Source organism: Symphalangus syndactylus, chromosome 6 (assembly GCF_028878055.3).
Source record: "Symphalangus syndactylus isolate Jambi chromosome 6, NHGRI_mSymSyn1-v2.1_pri, whole genome shotgun sequence".
Taxonomy (NCBI): domain Eukaryota; kingdom Metazoa; phylum Chordata; class Mammalia; order Primates; family Hylobatidae; genus Symphalangus; species Symphalangus syndactylus.
Window position 1 is genome coordinate 92,868,456 of NC_072428.2, and position 15,571 is coordinate 92,884,026.

General features: G+C 34.6%; 1 protein-coding gene across 8 annotated transcripts in view; it reads left to right on the top strand.

Moving 5' to 3' along the window:
* FAM185A (family with sequence similarity 185 member A) overlaps positions 1–15,571 on the top strand; it is an 89,852-nt gene that overhangs the window by 9,750 nt on the left and 64,531 nt on the right. For 7 of the 8 annotated variants that reach the window (XM_055283481.2, XM_055283482.2, XM_063641563.1 and 4 more), the window contains 2 exons: positions 2,585–2,723; positions 13,672–13,713. In XM_055283481.2, coding sequence (XP_055139456.1) covers positions 2,585–2,723; positions 13,672–13,713 — 181 coding nt within the window. The remainder of the gene's footprint in view (positions 1–2,584; positions 2,724–13,671; positions 13,714–15,571) is intronic. The other variant, XM_055283483.2, reaches the window with a different exon arrangement.

Sequence of the window (15,571 nt, forward strand, 5' to 3'; positions counted from 1 at the left end):
TTTCTTATAAATTTGCTAAATTCCATAGTCAGCTTTATTTTCAGATAATTGGTGGGGAGGAGTTGCAGGCATATTTTGTATGTGATTATTGTTGGCATAATTAAACAAGATAGATTATAACAGTAATTGTTTCTGTTGTTTTATCTTCCATCACCTTCCTACAAATTTGCTAATTCCATAGTCAGCTTTATTTTCAGATAATTGGTGAGGAGGAGTTGTGAGCATATTTTATATGTAGATTATTGTTGGCATAATTAAACAAGGTAGATTATAACAGTAATTGTTTCTGTTGTCTTATCTTCCATCACCTTTCTCTTAGACCTCGTGGGAGGTTGTTTAAACGTAAACATTTAAAAATACTCTATAAATTAAACTAGGAAAGCGTTGAAAGACACTGTGTGGCCTTATAATGCAGCTTGAGATGGCATTTAGTTTTACTTTTTAGATTGCTGTGGTCTTGGAGGTGCAGAGGGAAATTAGATAAATTTACAGCCCCTTCAAACTCAGTAAATGATGGCTAATGTTATTGAAATAAGTTACTAGAATATTGCAACATTTACAATCAAATATAAGTATCGAAGAATTTAATATCTTAATCATTTGCTACTTTGAATATCTTGGCCACTGTTTCCTCTCATTTATTTGTTTCAACGTTTATGGTTTATTGAATATTCATGTATTTTACTTGCTATTATACAATTTTATTTCTTGATTGAGTTTTGTTAGGTACTAAAGAATCAGTCTAGGTTTTTTTTTCTATTTTTATTACGTATAGTATTGATTTTTAATGTATTTTTCTAAGTTTGTAGTTTTTATAAAACATAAAATACTCGTGAAATCTATTAACTTTTAATACACAACTTTCATAGAAATGTGATTTGGATATTTGAGAGACAAATATAGGGAGTTAGTTAAGAGCACAGAGTATATTGAGAGCCAAACTACCTGTGTTTGAATTCTGGCTCCACCATTCACTAAGCTATATAAATGGACAAATTACTTAACCTCTGTGTGTCTCAGTTTTTTGGAAAATTGGATAATAGAACTAACTCAAAAAATCCTCTATTAAGAGGATTAAATGAGTTAATACAGATAAAATACTTAAAACAACATCTGGCACATAGCTGAGTCTACTGTAATGCTTACCACGATGATGATGATAAAGGTAAAGGAATCACAGGAAAGATAACTGGACTGGTTCTAGACCTACCAGTTAGCTTCCCAGAGACTCAGTTTCATTATTCCACAAACAGGATGGTGATATTTGCTTTGTCCACTTAACAAGATTGTGAGAATCAAATGAGCACTATAAATAATAGCATCATTATTCTGCATGGCTGTTTTTAAATTGTGTTAATTTCAGTATCTAAGTTTAGTTTTATAACTTAACAGAGAACACAGAAACCCATTTCGTCTGACTATTTGGTGAATCGATGACATAGTTGTCAGTTTTCCTCTCAGTCTGGGCTACAAAGCCACAGTACTTCCTTAACACTTGGTTTTCATTATTTGTAAGAACTATATATAATATATGTATTTATATATATTCATAATAACTAAGTGAAAAATTTTTCTTTTCGTGTAGAAAATTTGTAGCAATACTTCTGTCGGGAAGGTATTGATTTTTAAATCTACTTTTTGTTCTGTCATTAAATAGGTAAATTTAAATTCCTTCCATTTAGTTTGGTGGAAAGCTACTGCCTTATTAGATGTCAAGTGGAAAAGTTCTAGAAATAATAGTATATTCACTACATTAATGTACTAACAGAAAAATCATGATAAATCAATAGAATCAGATAAAGTATGTGCTAAAATTCAAAACCTATTCATGATTTAAATAGCAAAAGCAATAAAACAAAGTTAAAATAGAAGGGAATGTCCTTAATCTGTTAAAAATTATTTTAAAAATATCTATAGCAAACATCATGCTTAATGGTGAAATGTTGTAAACTTTTCTTTTGAGAACAGGAAAAAGACAAGGATGCCTGCTGTCCTATTGCTTCTGCTAGCTGCTATTCACTGTTGAATTGGGGGCCTGAGACAGATGGTTAAGGCAAGAAAAAGAAAGAAAAAGCAGGAAAAAAAGTATTAATATAAGGATTAGAAGGGAGGAGATGAAGCCATCACTTGTAGACAGTATAATAACACATAGATAATTTTTAAAAGTACAGATAAATTATTAGGATTAGTGAGTTTAGTGAAGTTGTTGGATTAAGATCAAATACAAAGTCAATTAGGATAAAATGAAATTTTAAAAGATACCTTGTATAATAGCACTTAAAATATCTAAAAAGAATAACTCTAATAAAAGATTAATAATTGTATGTAGGATATATAAAACATTATTAAGAGAAATTAAAGGAGACCTAAGTCAGTGGGGGAATATATTGGATCTATTCCATATTCTACAGAGAATGCACTATTGCTCAGAAATCGTAATTAGAGGTAGGGAATCAGAGTCAATAAAGTGATTGTATACTAGGTAGTAACATTTTATGTAGTTACCCACTAATTCCACAGATAGCATTTTGGCTTTTTACCAGTCTTTGTTTTATAACGAACTGATTAGTCTTTCTCTTCCTAGGCTGTGACCATAGATAAACTGCAGGGAAGTTCTGTTACTGTATCTACCGAAGATGGTTTGCTGAAAGCCAAGTATCTTTACACAGAATCATCATTTCTGTCTTCTGCTGCTGGGGATATTACATTAGGAAGTGTTCATGGTACGCTGACAAAGGCATAATACATCTCAGACTTTCCACATAGCATAAATTTTAAGAGATGACTCTCTGTAGTTGAAAAAGGGTCAGGAAACTGGCCTTTTGAATAATGAAATGCAAACTAACCATCTTTTTTTTTAAAAAAAAATAAAATGACTCATAAAGCTAATTTAATTTTATTTGGGCAAGAGATTAAAGATTATGCTGTTTTATATGGAACTAATAGTAATTCTAATTTTTAATGCATTTCTTTTTTCTTTTTTTTTTTGAGACAGTCTTGCTCTGTTGCCTAAGCTGGAGTGCAGTGGCGTGATAACTGGCTCACTGCAACCTCCACCTGTCACGTTCAGGTGATTCTCCCACCCCAACCTCCCGAGAAGCTGGGACTACAGGTGTGCACCACCACACTCGGCTAATTTTTGTATTTTTAATGGAGATAGGGTTTCACCATGTTGCCCAGGCTGAGCTCAAACTCCTGGGCTCAAGCGATCCACCCCGCTTGGCCTCGCAAAGTGCCGGGATTACAGGTGTGAGCCACACTGCATCCAGCCTGTGTTTTCTTATAATAGGAAACAAATAGCAAGGAAATACATGCAGGAGATGAAGTAAAAGCAGTGTTAGGTAAAGATGGGTACTGAGTGATTGCTTTTATGTTAACATAAGAAAGCTGAGGGTTAAATTTATGAAACATTTGGTGGAATGTAATTATAGCAACTCTGATACTAATTTTGTTTTAAATATTTTACGTGCATTTGTACTGGCACCAGGTTTTCTCAGCACCCTGTTGTTTCCATTTTCTTTGATAAATATCCTCTTGTGGTTTCTAAATCCTATCTCTGCAAGAAATATTACATAGTTAATGTTTGCATTATTGAAAGAAAATAAGAAGAGTATAATGATGAGGTTATATGGGAAAGGGCATGCTGGTGTTCAGTGTCACTCAGCCTGCTTCTTGAATTTCCACAGAGCAGATGATTCAAATCCAGGTATGTTTTCTGAAATATATACAGATAGAATTAATAATCACTAATCCAGTATAAAACATCTGCTAAATGCCTTTTGGGCCGTATTCCAGGAAGTACAGATTCGGATTTTTTCCATGTATTTCACCTCTATAGTAAAGCTAGATATTGGTATCTGTACACTCTGGCAAAACCCTCAGATTTTAGTTGTGAGCAAGAGTTACAGAGTGGCATTAGAAAGCATGGTTAGTGCTAATCATGCTATGTAGCAATTTGGCTAGTAGTCTTCTAAAAAAGTTTTTAAAAAAGCATACTTATATGCTTGAAATAGTTCTGGAGTCTCAATTTAATGGTTAAACCTCAAGCATTCTTGCAAGGTTAAGGTGTTATTTGAGCCCAAAATAGCTTAAGTACATATGGAGCTGTATCCAGATGAAGCAAATGGTTCACTTATTCATTTATTTATTTTTTATTCAGTTGTACCTTAAGTAGATCTGGTAATTTGTGATTCTTCATATTTAAAAGTGACTTTTATATAAGCATTGCATTTCTAACTATCTTAATCATAATGAAAAGTACTGTGCTTAATGTATTTAGTAGCTTTTAGTGGAGAAACAATTCCTTATCAAGTCAGATGTGGATTAACATCCACAGGAAAAGCAGTCTGTTCTCTGCAATGCTTTATACCATGTTTACACTAAATTCATAATGTTTCTTTTTTTGCATTCTTTTAAGTTAGATAATTGAATTTGGTACAGTTTATCATTAATTGCCTACATGGTAGTAAAACAGGTGGTCTTTTTTGAAGCAGTCCTCAAAGTACTCTAGGTCTGTTGATTACTTAAAGTAGCTAAAATGGAAATACATTGCTAGAAAAGAAAGAGTTAATTCCTTAGCCTTAATAAAACCTTTTTATATTTACTGACCTTTAATATGAAATCAGATACCTTTCCTTAGCTAGTTTAAATCTAGGTCCTCTTTTGGACTATTGTTTCAGGTTGAATTTCCCTGAAAGCAGACACTCTGAAATGGAAATTTGAGCACAGTGAATTTACTAGGGAGGCCTCTTGGGACCAATGCCATGTAAAGGAAGAAAGCCAGATTTCCATGGGAGAAGCTGGACTGTGATACAGTTTCAGTAACCCACACGGAGAGCTCTGAAGCTGGGATGGTCCCTCAGAGTTGTCTCAAGTTGGGGTGAGAGGAGCTGGACGTTTATATCCCCAATCATTAGATGCAAGCTGCCCCGGGAAGGAGTATGATCTTGGGCCGAAGTGGCTACTTTTTGCTAGGTAATTCCCAAAGAGGGCTGACAGCTGAGGGTTGTCTGCCAGCAGTACTCCCAATAGCTAGAAAAAGCCCTTCAGTTATGATGTGGGATCTGGATGAGGAATACAGCATCCACTACAGTTATATTTATTCATTCATTTGACACATTTATTGACCACCTACTGTGTGCCAGATTTCCAGGCACCAAGGGTGCAAAGTTGGGCAGGAGATGAAACCTGTCGTTAAAGAACTCACAGTAGAGTAGAAGGATTAAATGTACTTTCTTATTTTCTCAGTCACTACTATCCCCTTTGGAATGCTACTTCCCACCTCATTTCCAGTGGTCCATTATCACCCTGCCTCAATGCAATGAACTCTTTTAGTTGTTTCTCACAGCTTCTTTTGTAATACTAGTACAGCAATGAGGAGTAGGGGAAGGAAAAATTTAATCCAGTTTCAAATTTTACTTTCACAGAAGTAACTGTAGAAAAGCTTCCACATTCAGCCTTGCTTTCTCCACCTAGTCCTTGGCCCTCACTCTGCTTTGGTTTTTCAGCATATACAAGAGAGAAATAAGACAGGTAACCCCTCTTCATTCCATGGACACACCCCAGTGCCTCGACTTTTAAAAAATCACCCTTCAGACACATCTAAGTTTCTTGCCTTCCTCTCCCCTGTCACCTCTATTTCCATCCTTGTCCTAAGGGATTGTATGAACATGCTTTTGGAGTTTGTAGTCTGGAGTTTGGGATGGGAGGGGTACAGGAGAGCAGGCAGTGTTTTAGTCTCACATCCTGGTGGGTGAGAAGATTAGAGTCATGGCTGGTGAAAGTAAGTCCCAGTCTTCTAGTTCCTGGAATTTTGGTGGGAGTTATTTCTCCCAAGATCTTCCCAGCCTAGAACTCTGGATATATATTTCAATGAATTCTTTGTTCTAAATGCTGATGGTTATATAACACAAATTAGGTATATATTTTGGCTATATTTAAATAAACTGGCTTGAGAATCTTAAAACTTGTTTTTATGGGAAAATACATTGCTATTTCTAAACATCTGACTTACAGAAAACAAACCGAGAATATATGCGTTCGTGGTCAGGATTTATTTACTTTAGCTTCTTTTTTCTTAAGCAAGGCTTAAACTAATTATTTTCCAGATAGAGCAGAAAAAAAAAATCCAACGTATAGATGTTGTAAAAACCATTTATACACAAATATAATGCAGTAACTTTCTTTTTGGTAGATTTTACAAGTAGAGTTTGGAGCCTTTGTGCCAGTAGGTGGGTGGGTGGGTGGTTGAAAGCAAACCAGTATTGAGTACCTAAATTGGCCAGCCCCTTTTACTTAATGAACAATTGGCTGTTTACAGATGAGGAAAACTTGACTTAGAAATGTCTAATTGTTTACTCTCAACTCCACAAGTTAATCAGTGGAATAGCAAGGATTTGGTCCTAGTTTCTTGGCTTTCTAGGAGAGGTTTTTAAACAGTGAACTTGATTGCAACTGCAAATTCCATCATCACTTTGAGGGCTTCCCGGCTCACTCTAGAGATGTTTCCTCCAAGAAGACAGTACTATAACACAGATGCACTGCTTCAGCTATGTTCTACTTTATAAGTTCTTTGAGTTTCAGGACATTTATCGTGCTTTATGACCGAAAATGTAGATGTTCCATACAGTGTTTGGGCTTAGCTCCATGGTAGCATTCAGGAACTGGACTCCTTCCATAAAAGTGATGGTGCTGTCTTAAGTGTGTGGCTTCTAAGTCTTCCATGAAAGGAAGCAAGAGCATGAAATTTATTTTTTGTCTGCATTTTCAATTTTTTTATATACCCTGATGGCAAGCAACATCTAACATACTAGTGCCGAGTACTTAGAGCATGCCCATTAATGAAGAAAAGAGTAATGAAAGGAGCAATATATCTTTCCGGGCCTTGCAAGTTGATTCCTATGTATAGAGAAGAAAATAATTTATCCTAAGTGTTTTTTCAAGTGAAATTTTTAAGTATAGCTAACTATATTTTATATGTAAGAAACCAAGTAAGCTAATTGACTAGTCATATTTCCTATTTGTATAGTTGGTTGAATCACATCTATTAAGTGTGTATGCATTCTACTACAAAATAAACCAGTTTATTCATTGACTTATTAAATATTCAATTTCTGGCAATGAGAATCTAGTGGGAGGATAGGTACTTGGATAGCTTGTGTTTAGATGTAAAATTTTATGACAGTTTACTATCTTGATTTCCTTCTAAATAATCAAAAATTAAATTTGGTTTTATATTAATATTTTATTAAATTCTGATATTTGAATATTGATACTTTTTAAAGAATGCTGTGCATGTATAATACATGCATGTATTTATATGTATTCTACAAAATGCATTTTTAAATATAAATATGGTTTTTCTGACTCTGTTGGAGGCAATGAAAAACTTCCTTGAAATGGTTTGCTAGGATTGGTTTTATTTATAACCTATGATTTAAACAAATTGATTCGATTAAGATGTAAGAGTGTTCATGTTACTTGTTTTTGTGTATTTTAAAAACTTATGATCTGGAATAGTGACTAATGAATAAAACCCTATTTTAAATATTTAGATTTCCTATGTAAATTAGGCTCTATTTTAAGTTCTTTGGAAACATATCTTGATAGATAAATTGCTGAGTATTCGTTCTCTCATTTTCTCTGCACTTCAAAAGTCCTTTGTTCTTCAAATATTTGGCATACATGCATAAACTTTTCCTTTAGTAACTACTTTTTTTATTTTTGAAATTTTCAAGAAGTACAATTTACATGAACTGTACAAAACACAGGTGATAACTTTGATAGCACTCAAAATTTCAGAAGAAATGTCCCAATCTGCTTTAAGAAGGACTTGTAGTCACTGATAAATTTATAAATCTGCTTTGTAAACTTAGAAAGTCAGAAATAACATACAATTTTAAAACACAGAAGCTTTTATTGGATTAAATAGATCTTTTCATGACATTCATGAAAATGTTTTATTGAAATTCTAGTATTTATTCCTAGCCTAGGTCATTATGAAGTTTTAATTTGATTATCATGTTGATACTTAATTTCGAATCTGGACACATACAACTTTGCTTTTTTTGTTTGTTTGTTTGTTTTTGTTTTTTTTTGAGAGAAGTCTCACTCTTGTCCCCCAGGCTTGAGTGCAATGGCTCGATCTCGGCTCACTGCAGCCTCCACCACCCAGGTTCAAACAATTCTCCTGCCTCTGCCTCCCAAGTAGCTGGGATTAAGGCACCTGCCACCAAGCCCGGCTAATTTTTGTATTTTTTAGTACAGACAGGGTTTCACTGTGTTGGCCAGGTTGGTCTCAAACTCCTGACCTCAGGTGATCTGCACGCCTCGGCCTCCCAAAGTGCTGGAATTACAGGCATGAGCCACCGTGCCTGGCCACAACTTTTTTATATGAAATACTAGAAAGGAATTACAGCTTTTTTGTGTGTGGTGCAAACCATGTAGGTTTTTCAGGGTTTAAACCTCTGACACAAAATATTGATATTTACTATGGTGTCTGTCCTAAGTGCAGCTGCTTAGAGACATTCAGAGACTTGGCTTCCTCAGTTTGTGGCTTCCAAGTCTTCCATAAAAAATGAGACAGCACAGAGGATCATGGAAGAAGTTTCAGAAACCAGGCCTAGAAGTGCATATATTACTTCTGCCCATAGATCTTTGGACAAAATATTTTCAAATGGCTTTATCTAACTGCAAAGGCTGAGATATGTAGTTTAGCAGTACTCTTACGGAAGAAGAGAGGCACACAAATATTAATGGACACTGGCAGTCTCTATCATATAATTGCTCTTTCACAAATGTCTCTATATTCCTTCTCTTTCCACCTCTGTGATAATTGGTATTCTCCAGGATTTCATCGTTGTCCTATTGTTCTTTCTCTACATATTTTCCTAAGGCATCTTATATACTTCTGAGTCTGAACAACCCTTACAAGGGTGTTTCAAATCTGATTATTCAAATCTATGTCTCTAGCCCTGACTAATTTATACATCCATCTGGCAGGTAGACATAGCCATTTGGATCTTCATAGACATCTCGAACTCAACATTTCTAGCTTTTTTCCCTTCTTCCCCCATCCCTGATTGTCATCTGTAATGTATCCTCTTCCCTTGTTTTTATTTGCTGTTTCTGATATTGCCATGTTCCCAATTCCCATACTATAAATCTGGCAGTGGTCTTAACTTCCTGTTTCTCTCTCATCTCCTGCATCTAATCAACTACGAAGTTTAGGCAGGTTTTATCTCCTAAATATTTTTTCAATCTATCTCACCTTTTTCCTGCTAATTTCTACACTTCCGTTTTAGACCCTTTTGACCTCTTGCCTCAATACTAGCAGGAACTTTGCCTCCAGCCTTGCCTTCTTCAAATCCATTTCTCCTCACTGCAGCTAAAGTAGTAGTTTATTAGTAATGCACATCGAACATGTCATTCTCTTATTCGGACCGTTTTCTACTGCCTTAGTGACGTGCCCAACTTCCCCTTTCCTTCTTCTGACTCTATGCTTTGTCTTCCAGAATTAGTCTTTTTTCCTATACACATTTTTACCTGTTTTATACCTCTGAGTTCTTGATCAGAGCCTTTGATCATACTGATCATACTGTTTATATTCTGCCTGAGATGCTTTTCCTAGCTTTTTAAAAATCTTGTTGACTTTTTTAATCTTTCAGTACTCAGCTAAAGCATCTTGCCTCATCTCTGGTTTTCTATAAATCCTTGCCTAATTATAAACTCCTCAAGAGCAAAGATTATGTTTTATTCATCTCTATATTCTTAGCATTTAGCACTGTGGCTTGCAAATACAAGTGTCTCCCTTCCCACCTCCCCACCCCTACCCACCAAAAAACACAAAATGACTTAATCTTTAAGGATACTTGATTACTCTGTTTGGATTATAAGAGTTATATATGCTTGAACCATAATCACATTTCTTTTGATGAAGAAAAATAAACCAAAGTTTATCTTTAAATTGATTACATTTTTTTTCCTCTGACCATGCTAGAATGAAAGGTTACAAGCTAAGAAAAGCTATCTATTTTCTCAAATACTGGGATTTGTGGAAAACTTATATAACTTGAGAGTAGGGTAAGCACACATAGTTATTACAGACCATCTGGTGTCTGCTTTATTGGAAAGAAGCTTTTACTAAGATTTACTCCTCTCAAATAATTAATTTATTATTTTCAGTGATTGGAGATGAAGTAGGTGAAACCAAAATATAGAAAATTTTGCTAATAATGCCCATTTTGTTGCTTGGAATACTTTTAAATATACTACTTTATTCCACTATGCATTTGAGGCAAGACATCCATTTTGTGTTTTCTAATGACTTTAGAATATTTCTGTTTAAGGTAGAGATTTTCTAAATATTTTGATATGAGTTGAAAATAAGTTTTTGTTTACTGTTTTATTTATAATTGACAAAAGTATTTTGAAGTGTTACTTATAACTAGACAGTATTTGAAACGATTCCTTAATTCCATGGGTTTTTGTTTTTGTTGCTCCATTATGCTTTTAGTATACAGTAGAACTGAAACATTCAAGAAGAATGTTATCTGAGACTCTATAGGTTCCACTATAATTAACTAATCCTCATTTTGTATAGATCTAAAACTTCTATTTTCTGGTTCAAAGAATCATTATTTTCTCAAGACCTCCTCACTTTCGTGACAAGCACTAATGATTGGCTTTTTGAGAAAGACCATATTTTTATTTAAAAAAAATTGTAAATTTTTACCGCATTATTAAAGACTAGTGTAAAACAATAAAGCTCCATTGCCTTCATGAGTGGGTGACTGGATTCACTAGCTAAATGACTGTAAAACTTTATCATAGTTCTTTATTAATAAAGTTACGAATATCAGGGACCTGTCTGCTTCATCTTTTATTGTTCAGGAGGTAGAGCAGTGTCTTAGTCTGTTTTCTGTTGCTATAACAGAATACCTGAGACTGAGTGATTTATAAAGTTTATATCTTACAGTTCTGGAGGCTGAGAAGTCTGAGGTCTAGGAGCCGCATCTGGTGAGAGCCTTCTTGCTGATAGGGGCTCTGCAGAGTCATGAAGTGGCACAGGCCTTACATGGAGAGAGGCTGCATGAGAGACACCCACACTGGCTCTTATAACAGACTCACTCTTGTGATAGCTAACCCACTCCCTCCATGACCCATTAATCCATTGATTCATGAATGGGTTAATCCATTCATGAGGGCAGAACCCTCATGACCCAGTTACCTCCCAAAGGTCCCACCTCACAGTATTGCTGCACTGGGTACCAAGTTTCCAACACATGAACTTTTCTGAGAACATTCAAACCACAACAAGCAGTAAAGAGAATGCTGAGTATGGAAACACCCACTGTCTCACACTAGGTGAATCTTCTTAAAGCATGGTTTTCTTGTATTTTTATCCATCTTGAAATTCTTCACTGACTTTTTTGGTGTAGGATAGTCAGTAGACTTAGCACTCTGTGGTTCTACCACAGGCTGCTCTTTACCAACTTTTCCAAACTTTTTATTTGTTCACAAAATAATTGTGTTTACTATGTACTATGCATTGTGCAAAGTTCCCAGATATGAAGCTAAATAAGAAAGATGTGATTCCTGTCCTCCTAGACTTGCCTCATTGGGATCTAATTAAATGAAAGAGCTTCTGCACTGCAAAAGAAATTATGAACAGAGTAAACAGACAACCTACAGAGTGGGAGAAAATATTTGCAAACTCTGTATCTGACAAAGGTTTAATATCCTTTGTTCCTTTGAATCTTCAAGGAAGTTAAACAAATCAATAAGCAAAAAACTAATAGCCCTATTAAAAATGAGCAAAAGACAGGAACAGACATTTCTCAAGAGAAGACATACAAGAAACCAACAAACATGAAAAACTGTTCCAAATCACTAGTCATCAGAGAAATGCAAATCAAAACCACAATGAGATATCATCTCACACCAGTCAGAATGGCTATTATTAAAAATAAGTAAAAAAACAACAGACGCTGGCGAGGCTGTGGAGAAAGGGGAACACTCATACACTGTTGGTGGGAATGTAAATTAGTTCAGCCACTGTGGAAAGCAGTTTGAAGATTTCTCAAAGAACTTAGAACTGCCATTCAACCTAGGAATCCCATTACTGGATATATACACAAAAGAAAATAAATCATTCTTCCAAAAAGACACATGCACTCAACATGTTCACTGCAGCTCCATTCACAATAGCAAAGACATGGAATCAACCTATGTGCCCATCAGTGGTGGATTGGATAAAGAGAATGTGGTATATATACACCATGGAATACTATGCGGCTATAAAGAAGAATGAAATTATATCCTTTTCAGCAGCATGGATGCAGTTGGAGGCCATTATCCTAAGCGAATTAACACAGGAATAGAAAACCAAATACCACATGGTCTTACTTATAAGTGGGGGGTAAACACTGGATAATTATGGACATAAAGATGGCAACAATAGAAACTGGAGTCTACTAGATGGGGGATGGAGGGACAGGGCAAGGGTTGAAAAACTATTGGGTACTATGCTTAGTACCTGGGTGATGGGATCATTTGTACCCCAGACTTCAACATCACACAATATACCCAGGTAACAAACCTGCACATGTATCCCCTGAATCTAAAATATGAAAAAAAAAATTAGTAATCTTATAAGCTTCAGTACACAAACCAAGTTTTTATTCATACACAAATATACTCCTTGTTCATATACTCACAGGAAATATGGTATGTTAGACCTTCAGATTGATTTTTGCAATTAGGTGCATCTGGCTATTGAGTAAATGAATCCAGTGCCTTTTTTGCTTTTTCCCAGATACTGATACAAGTCAGTATTCATAAGGTATATGAAATGAGATAAAATGAGTTTACTGAAGATTAATTCTGAGGCCAAAGTTATTCCTTTACTTTTTAGTGTAGTTTTGGAATTATTTTAGAAGAGATAACATTATTGCTTATATTTTCAGTAGAATAAATATGAGTTCCTGATTCTAGGAATACTTATACATATGAACACACATATGAAGAATAATCCTACTACTTTTGGTATTAGGGGAAAGGGGCTGGGAAGAATGGTCGCAATATTCCATACTTATTATGGAAAACATATTTTCACTAAGACGGAAACCTTTGAAGCTTCTTTGTTCTGTTTTGTTAGTCATACCTCCATGTATTCATTATTCATATCTCAAACCACTTTAATTCTTGGCCCAGAAACTACTTTTAATCTAATAGACATGGCAAGAGGCCTGAAAAATAATTCTTTTTTTCTATACCATATTTTAGTGTTACTTGGGTGAAAACTTCGCTTTGTGTGGTCTGATAAATACATTGATATTTAGGTTGAAAATGTATAGTGACTACATTTCAGTAATTTTTTTCACTTACGGGTTTTAGAAGTATTGTTTTTTCCTCTGTGCCAGCAGTTATGGTGATTTGTAGTTATGCTAAAAAAGCTTAAGGTTTGGTAGTAGAGAAAGAAGGTTTGTAGAGATACCTAAGTCTAGTTATTTCAGAACTACAGCTAAATCTTTGACTGGATTTGTGATATTGGGAAAAATTGCCAACAAAAATTACATTGTAGCTCTTCATCCATGTTTTAGCATTGCTATGTATCACAGTTCCTTTCTAGATTGTCTCTAGTACATAAAAGTATCTTTTTCTTTTTTGCAGGTAATATAACATTACAAAGCAAGATGGGTAACATCACAGTAGGTACGTGCTAAGCTACTAGTTCGTGTATTTTGCCCACTTTTAAAAATAGGTATATTTGTGATGACTTTATTAGAATAAATGAAGTCCACAGTTTAACTGATGAACTTGACAGGATCACAAGTCAAATATAGGCAGAACCAATGTACTAATTATGTCCACTCGAAGAAAATTGCCTGAGCTGGTATTAAGAAATGTCTTATATTTCTTGCTAAACTTCTCTGAAGAAAAAAAAAAAAAGGAAAGAAAGAAAAAAAGATCTTATAAACTTCTTGAATTCTTCAAATATCTAAATTAAGTATTTGAAAGAAAGATATAAATAATGTCACTGTTTATTGGTCTCCAAATGTGTTAAAAGTTGAAGACAACCTTGTGAATACCAATAGTTAGTTAGTCAACATGTATTTATTGAGTACCTGCCATGTATTAAGAATTCTTTTAGGTACTAGGGAACATATTGGTCAACAGGACATAGTTTCTGTGCTCAGAGACCTCACCTTCTCTGAGCCCTGGGAAGAAAGACAACAAGCATATAAATAACAAAAGGTAATTTTAGTTTGTGGTAAGTACAATGAAGAAATAAGAAAGGGTAACTGAATAGAGATTGGGGAAAAGAAAGCTACTTCAGTTAGGCAATTGGGGGTGGTCTGGAGAGGGTACATTTAAACTAAAGCCAGAAAAGTGAGAAAGTTATGTAAAATTCTGGATACAGCCTCCCTAGATAGAGGAATAGCAAGTGCAGGCCTTGAAAATGGAAGTTTATTATTTTCAAGAGATAGAAGGCTGGCTTATGGGGAAAGTGGTAGGATATGAGGTAAGTAAGGCTACATCTTAGGACCTTGTAGACAGGGTAAGAGTTCAGACTTTATTCCAACTACAACAGGATGTTAGGGAAGTGATATATAATTTATATTTTAAAAGAACAACCTAGCTGTTATTTCATAATGTACCAGAAGGGTTCAGAAGTGAAAGCAGGCTATTAGAAGGCTTAATTTGTTCATTCTACTGTTGATGGACACCTGGGCTATTTCTAATTTTTTGGCAACTGTAAATAAAGCTGCTGTGAATATACTAATGTAAGTCATTTTATGGATGTATATATTTTTTTCCTCGGGTAAATACTTAGGTATGGAATTGCTGAGTTGACTAGGTAGGTTCTATGTTTAACTTTATGATAAACTACCAGACCTTTTCCCAAAGTTCCACTTTATACTCTCATCAACAATGTATGAGAATTTGAGTTGCTCCACATCCTCATCAACATTTATTATTGTCAGTTTAAAAATTTTTTTATATCACCATTTGTTGAAAAACCTTCCTTTCTCTGATGGATTACTTTAGTATCCTTGTCTAAAATCAAATGACTATATAAGTGTGGCTCAATGTCTGATCTCTTGTTCCTAATTCATTGATTTATTTGGTGAGCCTTATGCCTATGCCACAATATCATGATTACTGTAACTTTGGTAAGTCTGTAAATCAGGTAGTTGAAGTCTTCCAAATTTGTTCCTTTTAAAGATTGCTTTGGATATAATAGGTCCTTTGATTTTCCAGTCAATTTCTGCCAAAAAATACAATTTTGATTATGTTTGGGATTGCACTGAATCACATTGAATCTTCCAATTAATGAACATGGTAGGTAGCTCTCTCCATTTATTTAGATCTTCTTTAATTTTTCTCAGCATTGCTTTTTAAGTTTCAATGTAGAGGTCTGGCACTTTTTTTGTTAAATTCATTTGTGTTTTTAACACTGTTATAAATGAGACAGTTTTTAAGACTTTGCTTCTAATTGTCTACTGCTGATATATGTAAATACAAATGATTTTTATAAATGGACCTTGTATCTTGTTACCTTGCTAAA